This window comes from Heloderma suspectum, chromosome 2, assembly GCF_057233095.1.
Source record: "Heloderma suspectum isolate Gila_16-S chromosome 2, 16-S_ref, whole genome shotgun sequence".
NCBI classification, from domain to species: Eukaryota; Metazoa; Chordata; class Lepidosauria; order Squamata; family Helodermatidae; genus Heloderma; species Heloderma suspectum.
Window position 1 is genome coordinate 979,228 of NC_139459.1, and position 13,797 is coordinate 993,024.

A 13,797-nucleotide genomic window follows, 5' to 3' on the forward strand; every position below is an offset into this window, starting at 1 on the left:
GCAGCCGCAGAGGCTGGAGGTGGGATCCCCCCGCCACGATGAAGGGGCGGGAAGGGCCAGGGCAGCTCTCCGCCTTCCCCTCCACATTCCAGGCAAGGGAGGAGCATTCTGCTAGGTAAAGGCCCAGTGCTGGGCTGCTGCAGGCCCAAGGCAGGGCCCCTGCTCCGGGGTGCGCAGGCCCGAGCCAGGGGGTCAGAGGCCAGCCTCTTCCCAGGCCCTGAGAGAGACACGAGAGCTGGACCCAGGGAAGGAGGCAGGACCAAGGAGACGAGGAGCCAGGGAGGGAGGAGAGGGGCCGAAGAGCCTCTGGGGGCAGCCAAGAGGAACGCCGCAGCCCCACCCACTGAGGGACGGGCCTCCTCAGCTTTTGCTCCTGGAACGGCTGGAGATGGGTGGAGGGCTCCCCAGGCCAGGAAGGGAACAGCAAGGCCCACATGGCAACGCACGAGCTGCCAGCAAGCCCAACGCTGCATGTGCCAATGCAAGCCTCTGCTGCTGGGAGAATGGTGCACTGCCTTGGAACAGGGAGGCTCCATTCCTAGCTACCATGGTTGTCCGCTGCTACCCTCTGGCATTCAGAGACTCCACTTCATACGACAGCATTCAGTCCGCTTAGCGAAGGCACTGTCGCAAGATGCAGCAGGGGCCGCATGCGCAGACGGCTGACCGAGGGATTGGCCACGTTCGGGGAGGGAACCCCTGTCTGGAAGCCACAGGCACGCACGGCAAGCCCCGGAGCCCTGGTGCCACGGCCACACCACAGGGAGAGGCTCTCCACATCACCCCCCTACAGGCATGGCTCAGCAGAGAGCCTGGCTCAGAGGCGGAGGCCCTGCTCAGGATGCCAAAGGTCTCAGGTTCAACCCAGCAGCGCCTCCACGTAGGCCTGGAAAACGTCCTGCCCCAAGGCCTGGAGAGCCGCAGCTGCCAGTCCGAGCAGGCTGCACTGGGCTAGATGGACCAACAGACTGGCTCCGAGCAAGGCAGCGGCTGGAGAGAGAACACTGCATCCTTGTGGTCTGGCTGAGCAAAGTGGCCCTCCCTGCTCCACATCTCCCCCACCCACCCTCTGCAGCCATTCTGTTTGCGGGAGCGCCCAGGCCATTCCCTCTGCCCAGTTCCCTTCCCATCCAACAACTGAATTTCCTACCAGTCCTGACCTGGAAAGCGTCACCCCCAGGAGTTGAAAGCCTCCGGAGGGGGAGGGGAGAGGGGCACCCGAGGGTCTCTGCCCACCGGGCGCTCTCGCTTGGACTCCCTCCTCTGTGCAGCTAGCAGGCCTAGTGCTCCCGGCCTGCACTGGCCGGCCTAGGGCGGCCCCCTCAGCCTCCCCTCCTGCTCTGAAAAACCAAAAGAACCAGGAGCTGCCTCACAGGGTCATTTGTGCACCCCCCCTTTATTTGCTCTGCCAAAGGTGTACTACAGACAAGCTCTTCCTCTATCCAGGCTGGCATTCACCTGGGCTCGAGGAACAATCCTGTCTCGTGTGTGTGCGTATGTGTGCGCGCGCACCAGGCACACCAGTTGCTGCCAAACTCACTGCAGGCTCCTGTCAATTATTCACAGGGCTGCTTTGGTTCCAGGCACTGCAAAGAGGAAATGCTGTGCAAAGGTACACGCACAGGCCTGCACAGGGCCCCCTGGCTTTTCTCTCCCCCTGCCCCTGGAGGCAAGCCCCCCCCCAAGCTGTCCTCCAAGGCCAGGCAGCCCCCACGCCGCAGCCAGCAGCCCCTGCCCGCAAGAGGGTCACGTGGCAGACAGGCCAGCAGCAGGCAGGGCCACTTTTCCTACAGCTAGGTGAACGGAGATTACCTAGCCCCTTCCCCCCAGCGAGGGCCAGGAAGAGGCGCAAGGAGCACCTCTCCTCCCCCCAGTCCACATTCCTGCACTGTGTAACATGGCAGCCCTTCCCCCTGCCAAGCCCCACCAAGGCTTTCTTCCCTACAGTCCCCTGGATGAGTCCCAGTCAACGCCACGCACCTGCTGCCTCTCTCAAGCCACCACGGGGATCAACACGCATCTCCCACCCAGGCAAGCCACAGCCGGCAAAGGAGCGCAAAGGTGCACGCTGCCAGAGGCACCTGGAACTCTGGCCCGGTGCAAAGAACCAGTGAGAGTGAAGGGCGAGGCGCCCCCGGAGGACTCGGGGTGGGCAAGAACAGCAGTCCCAACGGGAGGAGACTGGGCCCAGGTCTCAGGCGCCACCACAGTCACAAGGAGACTTTGGGCATATCCCACCACCCTTGCCTCAGTTCTCCCATCTGTGAAATGGGCACAAGGGCCCTTTCGCCAAGGCGGCCATCTGAGAGGCCAAGAAAGCTTGGTGGGCCTAGCAGCAAGCACAGCTGTGGTTAAACGCGGGAGAAGCAGCCCGGGGAGAGACGCCGCCCTGCTGGGACCAGCCAAGGCCCGCTCCTGCAGGGGCCGGCCCCACCCGCACTCGAAGCCACCCCTGTGGCTTCCACGTGAAGCCTCCCCGCCTCTGGCAGGAGGCGGCGGCCGCTCAGGAGAGGGGGTCCAGACGGGGTCCCCGCGCGTGCATCTGGGTGCGTTTCGGCGTGCGGGGGGAGGGCGGCTCGTGCGGCCCCTCGCGGCAGCGCGACGCGGGACGGGCCAGGCTCGGAGACGAAAGGCTCGAAGCCCGGAAGGAAGCAGGCGGGGCGCGCGGACGAGGGTCCCCCTCCTCCCGGCGCCCCATGGCCAGATGGACCCGCGGCCTGGCGCAGAGGACGCTGGCGCAGGGAGAAGCCCGTCCTGCGGCTGCCGAGCGCGGCGACTCCGCGCCTGCCTGCGGCGCCCGGCCCCGCGCGCGGGAGCCCGGCCGGCAGCACTGCGCCCGGCGCCGCACCCCCGTCCTGCCCCGGAGCGCGCGCGCTGGGCCCCGGCCCCGCCCCGCGCGCAGGAGGGGAGGCCTTCCTGCCAGGGGCCGCGGCGAGGCGGAAGCGCTCTGCACGCGCTCGGAGCGCCCGCCCGTCGGAGCCGCCGCTGCCCCCCAGGCCGCCAGTCCCCGGATCGACCCGCGCACAGCGCCGCGAAGCCACGAGGCGCCCTCGGCGCGGGGCGCGGCCGAGCCCTCCGCGGGCGGCCCAACAGCGACGCGGGCGCGCTCCGGCCCTCACCCGCTCCCTGGCTTGGCGCTCGGCGTCCGCCTCCCGCTGCAGGTGCTCGGCCCGCTCCTCGGCCGCGTCGGCCACTTGCTGCAGCGTCTGGATCTTCTTCTTGACCGCCTCGACAGAGCTGCTCCCGGCCATCTTCGCGGGCCAGCGGGCCGCGGCGGGGCGGGGGAGCCTCGGCCGTCTAGCTGAGCGGCGGGCTGGCTGGCGGGCTCCTGGCCCGGTCTCCCCGCGCCCGTCTGCTGCCTGCCCACCCGCCCAGCGGAAGAGCGCTCAGGCTGGGGCGCGAGGCGGCCCTCCGCGCTCCGCCTCTTTCCTTCCTCCCGCCGGCTCGCCCGTGGTGCGCCTCCGCCTCCTCCTCCAGCGCGGGCGGCCCGGCCTCCCTTAAAGAGCCCGCCGCCGCCGCTGCCGCAAGGCGGCCTCGGAGCTGCTCGCCTCCCGTCGGGAGGGCGGCGGCGGGCGCGCTCGGTCGCCTGGCCCTCCCAGGCGCCAGGGGAGCGCGGACGAGGAGCGCCGCGCCGCGCCGCGCTCGGAAAGCGGCGGAGAGCGCCACTCCAAGCGGGCGCGCCGTCGAGCCCCCAGCGGCCACGTGCAGGCCGAGCCGGTGCATGCTTGCTCGGGAGGCAGCCTCAGCGAGTCCCCTGCGAGGCTTCCCCGCAGGGGCCCCCAGCGTGCCCAAGATCGCCGCCTCGGGCGGAGCGCTTGCTCCGGGGGGGGGGGGCTCTGCCCAGGCTCCGCTGCGCCCCCCGTTGGGCTCTCTCCGAGCAGCGCGAGCCCGCCGGGCGGGCCCGGGGCCCCAGCCAGCTGCGTCGGGCGCTGGGACCGGGGGCTCTCCAGCCAGCGCGGGTCGCCCCCGCAGAACAGCCCCGCGGAGCCCCGGACTCCGCCCCGACGCACCTGGGCCCCTGCCCTTCGCGACGGAGCGGGCAGCGGCCCCGCCCCTGGGGTTTAACGTAAACCGAGGAGCGCTGCCCGCAACCAGCGTCCCCCTTCGTCTGCAAATCTCGGCGGCGCCCGCGCCACTCCGCCAGCGCCTGGAGGGCCGGAGGGGCAGCTCTGCTGCCAGTCTTGCCAGAGGGCTCAGGCAGCCGCACTGGGCGAACTCTGGTTTCCAGGTCCCGCTTGAGGAGTCTGGGACTGCGCCTTCTCAGGAATAGGGAGACGATGTCATGCATATTCCTTCACTCTTCCTCCTTTTAACCTCTACTGAGTAGAGGAGCAGGCGCAGGCTAGTCTAGAGCAATCACAAAGCTAGACACAAAAAGGGAAAAGAGGCAGTGGAAGGACAAGACTCTCCGGTGGTGGTGACCTGCAAGGTGTGTGCAATGTTTGTTTTCTTGCCTGAGAACAACGTGGCTGACACCTGCAACAAGTGCAAGTTGATCACGCTGCTGGAAGAGAAAGTAAGAGGACTGGAGCGGCGACTGTCGACCCTCCGGGGAATAAGAGAACACGAAGAGCTCTTGGACAGAATGGGGGAACTACAGCAGCAAAGGGCAGACCAGAAGCTTGAAGAGCAACAGCAAGATGAGGCAGTGGGAAATGCTGATGTGAAGAAAAATGGAGTAGAGGATACTCCTTGGAAAAGGGTGACAGTTAGGAGAAGAACTAGACGCCACTCTGTGCCAGTGGAAGCACTGGAGCTGTGGAACCGATTCCAGGTACTTGCGGATGAGACTGGAGGGCAGCCTGCAGAGGAAGAATCACAGGGGAACCTGCATGAGAGTGAGCAAGAGGCTGAAGGTCAGTCAAACAGAGGCGATGAAACCCAGGCCTACAAAAAGAAGAAGAGAAGAGTGGTAGTAGTGGGAGACTCCTTGCTGCGTGGGATCGAGACCCAAGTATGTCGCGAAGACCCATGGACTCGCCAGGTATGTTGTCTCCCGGGAGGACGGATTAGAGACGTGACTGAAGGGTTGCCTGCACTCATTAAGCCCACTGACAGGTATCCCTTTCTTCTCATCCATGTGGGAACAAATGATACCGCCAAGCGGAGTTACGAAGAGATCACGTCAGGCTTTGAAGCTTTGGGAAGGAAACTCCAGAACTTTGGGGCCCAGATAGTTTTCTCATCCATCCTTCCAGTAGTTAGAAGAGGGATAGAAAGGGAACGAAAAATACTCCGGGTGAATGACTGGCTACGAAGGTGGTGCCGACGAGAGAGATTTGGATTCTGGGACCACGGGCTATACTTCCGGGAAGATGGGCTGTTGGCAAGGGACGGGTTGCACCTCACAAAGGCTGGGAAGAATGTGTTTGGCCACAGCATGAAGAGCTTCAACAGGAGGGCTTTAAACTGACTCCTACTGGGAAGGGAGATGTAATGTTGGGGGTAACGATGGACGTAGGCGCATGCACTGCAACGGAGAGAACAGCTCTGATAGCGCCCAATAATAGTCTTCAGACACATGTAGGAAGAAAGCCAGACTATGAAGCACATGGTCTTCGATGTCTATATACTAATGCCCAGAGTATGGGAAACAAACAGAACAAACTTGAACTCTTAATACAAGAGGGAAATTATGATGTGATAGATATAACTGAGACTTGGTGGGATGACTCTCATGACTGGAATACAGCAATTGAAGGATATAACTTGTTCCAAAAGAACAGGAGGAACAGAAAGGGAGGTGGGGTTGCACTGTATGTGAAAAATACATATCTCTGCACAGAAATACAGGAGGAGGAGCTTGGGAGCCCCATCGAGAGCATCTGGGTTGAAATAAATGGAGCAAAGAATAAAAGGAACCTGGTGGTCGGAGTCTACTACCGGCCACCCAATCAAGGAGAAGACAAGGATGAAATGTTTGAAAAGCAAATAGCCAATGTTTTAAGGAAGCATGATGTAGTAGTAATGGGGGACTTCAATTTCCCCAATATTGGTTGGGAGACAAATTCTGCAAAACGTGGCCCCTCCAGGAAATTCCTGACTTGTGTGGCGGATAACTTCCTCCTACAGAAAGTAGAGGAAGGAACTAGAGGATCGGCTATCCTTGACTTGAGCCTAACCAACAGAGATAACTAGGTGGATAAAGTAGCAGTTACAGGAACTCTGGGGGAAAGCGACCATGTTGTAGAATCATAGAATAGTAGGGTTGGAAGGGGCCTACAAGGCCATCGAGTCCAGCCCCCTGCTCAATGCAGGAATCCAAGTCAGAGAATCCCTGACAGGTGGCTGTCCAGCCTCGTCTTGAAGGCCTCCAGTGTGGGAGAGCCCACCTGATGTTGCTGCCCACAATCCTACTTGGATTGTATGCCCCTTCCAACCCTACTATTCTATGATTCTATTTGATTCTAGCTTCAAGACGGATTGCTTTATCATCTGCTCCAGAATTTTCCCAGGGATTGATGTCAGACTGACTGGTCTGTAGTTCCCAGGTTCCTCCTGTTTACCCTTTTTGAAGATAGGGACAACGTTAGCCCTCCTCCAGTCATTTGGCACTTCCCCCGTCCTCCATGATTTCTCAGAGAGAATAGACAGCAGTTCTGAGAGTTCTTCTGCCAGTTCATCTGGCCCTGGAGATTTGAACTCATTCAAAGTAATTAGGTGTTCCTTGACCATATGCCTATCGATCTCAAGCTGCAATCCTGCCCCTTCAGCCTGTACTTGGCCTTTGCCAGGGGGGTCATAGACCCTCTTTTGGGAGAAGACTGAGCCAAAGTAGGAATTGAGCACCTCTGCCTTTTCTTTGTCGTCTGTTATTGTTTTGCCATCCTTATTTAATAGCTGAACCACCATTTCTTTCCTCTGCCTTTTACTATGCACGTAGCTGAAGAAAGCCTTTTTGTTGTTTTTAGCCTCCCTCGCTAATCTCAGCTCGTTCTCAGCTTTAGCCTTCCTGACGCCATCCCTGCAATTCTGTGCTACCTGCCTGTACTCTTCCTTTGTTGCTTGGCCTTCTCTCCACTTCCTATATGTGTCCTTTTTTCTTTTCAGGTCATCCCTAAGCTTTTTGTGAAGCCACATTGGCTTCTTCTGTTGTCTTCCACCTTTTCTTCTTGTTGGAATTGTTTGTGATTGTGCCTTGAGAATTTCCTTTTTTAAAAGCTCCCACCCGTCTTGGACTCCTTTTCTCATTAGTGTCGCTTGCCATGGGACCTTACTGATCATTGTGCCGAGTTTATGAAAATCGGCTTTCCTAAAATCCAGGGTACGCGTTTGAGTACACTCGGCTTTTGCTTCCCTTAGAACCAAGAACTCCAGTACAACATGGTCGCTTTCCCCCAGAGTTCCTGTAACTGCTACTTTATCCACTCAGTCATCTCTTTTGGTTAGGATCAAGTCAAGGATAGCCGATCCTCTAGTTCCTTCCTCTACTTTCTGTAGGAAGAAGTTATCCGCCACACAAGTCAGGAATTTCCTGGAGGGGCCATGTTTTGCAGAATGTGTCTCCCAACAAATGTCGGGGAAATGGAAGTCCCCCATTACTACTACATCATGCTTCCTTAAAACATTGGCTATTTGCTTTTCAAACATTTCATCCTTGTCTTCTCCTTGATTGGGTGGCCGGTAGTAGACTGCAACCACCAGGTTCCTTTTATTCTTTGCTCCATTTATTTAGATCCAGATGCTCTTGATGGATTTCAAGATGATGATGGATTTCAAGAGCAGATTTTGTGGTTGTGTGTCTTGCAAATAATCAATCTAGATAGTTCACCATTCCCAGAAAGCATCTCAGTTCTGTAATGTTAGTTAGTGCATTTAGTGCTCCGATAGCACTTACCTTCTCTGGGCATGGCTTTTTCCCATGTTGTATGATCACTTGTCCCAAGAACTGTATTTCACCATGGCTAAATAAATAAATAATTCCTCTTGTTTCGCTTGAGTCCAGATTCACGGGTTCTATTTAACATGATGGCCAGCATATTGTCTTGGTCTTCCATTGATGGCCATGTGTTAGGATATCGTCCATGAAGATGACTCCTTTTATGTCTCTGAGAAATTCTGTCATCTTCCTTTGAACAATCCTGGAAGCCCTTGTGATCCAGTGTTACAGGACAGTTTCCCAGGGAAGGTCACCTGATGCTGACACTGTCATCTTCTCAGCGCCAGGCAAAGACGTATTTATTTCCCCAGGCATTTGGCCATTTGTTATGGCCCAACAGTTGTGGGTTGCTTTGGTGGTGTTCATGATGGCTTGTGTGTCTTGGGAGGATGTGTGTGTTGAATATTTTGCTGTTTGATGTGTACTGTGGTTGAACACTTTTAGTACTGTCATGCTTTTACATCATCTATTTATATTTGTATTATTGTGTTATATGTTGATTATACTAATTGTGGATTTTTTGTACCCTTTCTTGCATAAGTCACTTCAAGACTGCTTTTGCATCGGAAATGACAAATCAATTTAATAAATGATGATGAATAAATAAAGTACTGCAAACAGGGTGAATCACAGAATCCAGGATTCCTTCCCTGTGCCACTGAAGGGGTACAAAATGGGGCCCAGGTGTGTGAACATCGCACACAGATGTGCATGGAATTGCACATCCACCTCCTTTCCACTTGTCGTCTTTCCTCCGCCCCCATTGCCATCGCTGCTGTCAATCTTAGATTGTAAGCTCATTGGGGCAGGAGCCTGGCTCCCCCCCCTTTTTTTTTTTTTGCTTAGGGAACTCTGTAAAGCACCAGGTGTTAAAAATAACCAGTCCTCTTAGGATGTGGGTGTTCCAGGAGTTGAGCCAAGGGCCTAAGATGCAGCACCAGCCTCTCCACTGCGGCAGCAGCCCCCTGGCACAAGCAGGCATGGGGGTGGCGGGGAAGAGCCTGGGCAGCCCTCTCGCAGTACCCCCCTGGCAAAGCGATGCATGTGGGGACGCGGCCTAGGCTGGCCGGCTGCCTGGCTATGGCTAGCCGGGGCTGGTAGCAGTCTGTGGCCACTGACTTCCTTTCTGTTCTGGAGTAGTGAGGTGGGGGCTGTGCCTCAAGCAATCCTCCTCCCTCTGTGGCTGGTGTTTGGGAAGGCCTCTGGAGGACTTCAGGGTTCCTCCTGCCTGCAGCTGTGAGGAGAAGGGGGAAGCAACTACCCCCCCACACACACACACACATGGCACCCTCTCGGCTGCGTCTGTGTCTGTCCTGTGACATGGACCATGCACCCCCAAAGAGCCCCTGGCTCCCTTCCCCGGCCTGGCCCAGTCAGGCCCTAAGCCCACCACTGCCCCAGGCTGCCTGCCCCATCCCCACGCCTCGCTTTCCTCCCACCTCCCTCTGGCCTGGCCCCCCTCCTTAGGGTTAGGGTTAGCCTCCCCAGTGGCTGGTCCCACACTCCAGGGCCACACTGGCCATGGAGGCAAGGTGCCTGCTGGTGAGGCTGTGGCACTCAGGCTGATCTTGGACTAGCGGCAACCAGCAGAAGGGGTGGGTTGTGGGTGTCGGCCGCCCTGGACTGATAGGATTGTCCAAGCAGAGCACACCTTTAGGATGATCGGAAAGATGGGGAGGCAAGACTGGGAAGAGGTGCTGGGTCTCCTCATCGGTTACCCAGTGGGGATGTGTGCCTTCTCCTGGGGCTTCCTCACAGAGGCAAACGGAGCCTCAGGACAGGAGGCCTAGGGCAGCTCTGCTGGCCTGGGAGAGGCCTGGGGCGCTTCCAGATTCCCAGGGTGCCTTCGCCCTGCCTCATTCATGGCAGTTTGCCCTGGGGACGGGGGGGGGGGATTTCCAGATGTCATTGTCTTCCACTTGAAACCCTCCCGCATCTTGCCACACCTCCTCTTCTGCCTTTTTTCTTACTGCAGAAAATCCCTTAAGGAGGAAAAGATGGGATCGCTGGGCCAGGCCTTCTGAGGGGCAGCGCTTGGAGGAGCCTCCATCTAGCAGCCCCCATTGTCAGGCAGCCCAAGGTCGCATCCTGTGCGCTCTTAAGTGGGGCACGGGCCTGCCTCCACCTGCGCGAGACTGCTAAAACTGAGAGGCCACCTCCTTGGGGTGTGGGTGGAGGGCCATTTGCTTCCCACAGTGCAGAGGCCTCCGCTCCGCCTCCCGCCCGACGTGGGGCCAAACTTCCTTGGACCTCCTCTTTCCCAGACCGCCTTCTGGGACCCGTGATCCAGGGGTGCTGCCTCCCCCAAGTGAGTGCAGAGATGCAGAGGAGGCTGCACTCCTCGGCAGCAGGAGTTCGGGGGCAGAACGGCACAGCCAGCCCGAGGGGCCGCAGCCCGGAGAGGAGCAAGGCCCTGTGCAGCAACACCACCGGGGATTCTGGGAGCGCTCCCTGGGCCGCTCGCTGCTTGGGCAGGCACCCGAGGAGTCCTGCTGCTGTTGCAGCAGGTCCTGGCACGTCCCCAGAAGCCCTCGCCTGTGCCTGCACAGGGACCTGGCGCTGGCCTTCGGGGGATGATGCCCCCACCCAGGGGTGTGGCCGGGAAGGGGCTCTGGCGCTCGGATCCCGTGGGACACACTGAGGGATTGGAGGGGGGCCTCGGCACACAGGACGGGGCCAGCGTCCATCTGGCGTGGCAGCGGGTGCAGGAAGGCATTCTGCCCGATGGCTGCCAGGCACCCTGGGCCCCTTGTGTACAACAGGAGGAGATGGGGGCAGGGCGAGCGGCATCCCAAGTGGGGCTGGGGAGCCAACGCGGCTGTGTTCGCCAAGCAGCCGCTCCTTCCACAGCCTCTGCACCAGCCCACCCCCGGGGGAGGGCAGATGGAGGGACGGACTGCCAAACAGCCCACCCGACTCCTCCTCCTGGCTCAGGGAATCACCAAATATGAGCAATGGCCAAGCACGATGCGCGCCCGGATGGCCAGCCAGCTGAGGGAGGCGATGCTCAGCCGCTCTCCTGGGGAGAGCTGGGAATCATGTCCGCTCCGTAAGGCCAGGATGGTGCACCAGAGCTCTGGCCCCACATGGCTGCTGGATGAGCAGTTGGCAGCCCCAGTTCCCTGGGCCCTGCCTGGCACAAGCCTTGGGCCCCCCTAGGGTGGGGTTTGTGGTTGTGGGGGAGGGCAAAGGCCAGGTGGAAGAGTCTGTGCTGAGCATCCTTCTCTGCAGGGGGCTCCGGTGCCTGATGGGAGGCCAGGGCAGCTGGGAGGGCCCAGGCAGCAAAGACCATCCAGCCATGGGGTCCCCTACATAGTGGCCTGCAGCTCGGGGGGAGGGGAGGCAGAACATGCCCCCCCCAGGTCTCAGGGCTGGGAGTGGCAGGGTCTCTTACCAGGCAAGCCTATGGGAGGGCCGAAGGGGTCCCGTTAGCACCCATCAGCACTGCCTCCGTGTACATCGCGCCTTGCGGGAAGGGCACCTGGCTCGAGCAAGTCTGGCTGGTACCCCCCCCCCCGCCCCCGAAGTGTGGGATAGTTTCTTGGTTCCACTGCTCTGCTGCCTCATCAAGAGGAGAGGCCTGCAAGAGGGTTGCGGGGGGGGGGGGCTCCACTTCCAGGCTGGCACCTCACTGCCCAGGTGTCTTCCAGGCCTGTCGCCAGATCCGTGGTGGCTCCTCCAGGCACCCACAGCACCACCAGGCAGGGGGGCGGCAAGAGGGTGCCCGTCTGTGGTGCCAAGGGGCAGGGCCTTGGCAGGAGACTTGCACCGCCCCACGAGGCAGCTGGTGGTGCCTGCCCTTGCTCGCCTGCTGGGCTTCTGGAAGCCTTTGGACTCCTGACCCACAGCTGGTTCCAAGGAGAGCAACCAGAAGGGAGCCAACCTAAAGAAGCCCAGGCAGGTGCGAGAGGCCGGAGCTTGCGGCCTGGGGGGCTGCCCTGTTCTGGCCTGGCCTCTCTCCCTTGCCCCCTGCCATGTCCTCTGAGGCTGCCTGCTGGCTGATCTGACACACACAACCCCCGGTCGCCCTTGCTGGCGCCCTTGGCGACCCACGAAGGTTCCCCGCTGGGCGGGCGTCGGCTCCCTTTGAGCCGCGCCTCTAGTTCCCTGGATTGGTTTCCCCCGAGACTCCGGCGGGCTCGGGAAAGGCGCATTTATTTATAGGCTGCCAAATGCCCCCGCAGGCCATCCGCGCGTCCTCCGCGCGGGCTCCTCTTTAAAGGGGGGGGGCGCAGCTGTCGCTTCCTCGACGCCGGCCCGGCCCGGCCCGATTCCGCCGCGTGTCGTCGCCTCCCTCCCGGGCGAGCCGAGAGTACCTTTCTCCAGGGAGCCCCCGGCGGCCCCTCGCCCGCCCTGGAGACCACCTGTCCCGCCCCCGGGCCGCCGCCGCCGCCCCCCTCGAACTGCCTAACGAGCGCCCAGGAATTCGTGCCTCCTGCCCTTGGCAACTTCGCGGGTGGCGGCGCGGAGCTGGGCCGGCGGCCAGCGGATGCCAGGCCCCGACCCTTCCGAGAGCCCCTCCCGCCCCGTCTCAACAGCCCAAGGACAGCTCAACCCACCCGCGTGCCAGGCGGCCCGGGAGAGAGCGCCCCGACGGCAGGCGGGCAGCTGCCCGGGGGCTTTGCGAGCCCGGAATATCTGGCGGGCCCTTCGTCACACGTGCCTTGGCTCATCTGACCCCGCCCGGATGCCAAAAGACCCTCCCCGACAGCGCCGAGCTCGCCCTGGACCAGGCAGGATTGGTCCCCCGGCATTCCCCTGCTCCCGGATATTGCCCAGTCCATAGCACCCCCCCTCCCGCGCGCGCCGAGGCCGAACTCACGTCCGCCGCCTTCTTCTCGGCCATCTCGAGCTTCTCCTGGGCTTCCTTGACGGCTTCCGAGTACTTGTCCACTTCATCTTCGGTGCCCTTCAGCTTCTTCTGCAGCCCCTGCTGCTCCTCCTCCAGCTATGGGGGGGGGGGACGGGGAGTCAGGGGAGTTCGAGGCCCCGGCATCGCTCCGCGCCTCCGAGGGAACGGGGTGCCGGAGGCAGCTGGGGCCTGGGCTGCGGCGGGGGGCTGCTGAGGGAAGGAGCCCCAGAGATGTGAGCCGGCGCGGGGGGAGGGTGCCTACCAACCAGTGTTATTGGGGGATCTTGGGAAGAGTGGCTCAAAGCCTTGGAACAGCCCCTCTGGCCCCCTCCCGCACGGGCAGGACGGGCCTCCGAGCGCCAGTCTCTGGAGGAATGCCCCCCCGCCGCCTGGCAGGGGACCCCGTGGCAGGGCCCTGGGTGATTCCTAGCTCGCCCCCCCGGAAGAGGCCGCGGGGGGGATGAACCCCCTGGCGGCGGCGGCGGGCATGGAGGGGGCTCCTGGAGGGGGGACCGAGGGTCGAGGGCAGTGTGGGGCAAGCGAGCCGCGGGATTCGCGGCGTCGGGGCAAGGGGTCACCTGCTTGCAGCGGTCCTCGGCCTGCTTCTTGTCACCCTCGGCTTGCTCCGCTCGGTCGATGGCGTTCTCCTTGTCGAGCTTCAGCATCTGCATCTTCTTCTTGATGGCTTCCATGGCTGCGGCTGGACCGGCTGCGGGACCCGACGGGACGGACGGACGGACGGCGGGCGGGCGGGCGAGAGATCGAGGGAGGCGAGCGGAGCCGGGAGCGGCGGATACTGGCTGGGCGCCCCGAGCCGTTCGCGCTGCCTAAAAGGCGGGGAGGGGCTGGTCCCTCCCCCGCCGGCCGAGCAGCACCTTTTAGGGAGAAGCTGGCAGAGACGGGACCGAGCGACCGCCGGCGGGCGGGGCGCGGGGGGAAGGCAGGCAGGCAAGCGGCCAAGCCGGCAGCAGGCGCTGGGGCTGCGCTCGCCTCCACCCCGGCCCCTCCCCACCGCTGCCAGCCGCCGGTGCGAGCCCCCAGACCGGCTCCCCGGGCGCGCGCGCGC

At 61.4% G+C, this 13,797-nt stretch overlaps 1 protein-coding gene across 6 annotated transcripts in view; it reads right to left on the minus strand.

Annotated features, from left to right (window-relative positions):
* The window catches only part of TPM2 (tropomyosin 2), a 28,278-nt gene extending 14,744 nt beyond the window's left edge, over positions 1 to 13,534 (minus strand). For 2 of the 6 annotated variants that reach the window (XM_084832711.1, XM_084832712.1), the window contains exons 1-2: positions 13,310 to 13,534; positions 12,702 to 12,827 (exon numbers count right to left, since the gene is read on the minus strand). In XM_084832711.1, the coding sequence (XP_084688837.1) occupies positions 12,702 to 12,827; positions 13,310 to 13,423 (240 nt within the window). In that variant the 5' untranslated portion in view covers positions 13,424 to 13,534. Of the gene's footprint in view, positions 1 to 3,119; positions 3,377 to 12,701; positions 12,828 to 13,309 lie in introns of those variants that run through there. The other 4 variants (XM_084832716.1, XM_084832715.1, XM_084832713.1 and 1 more) reach the window with 3 other exon arrangements.
* Positions 13,535 to 13,797: the final 263 nt, after the last annotated feature.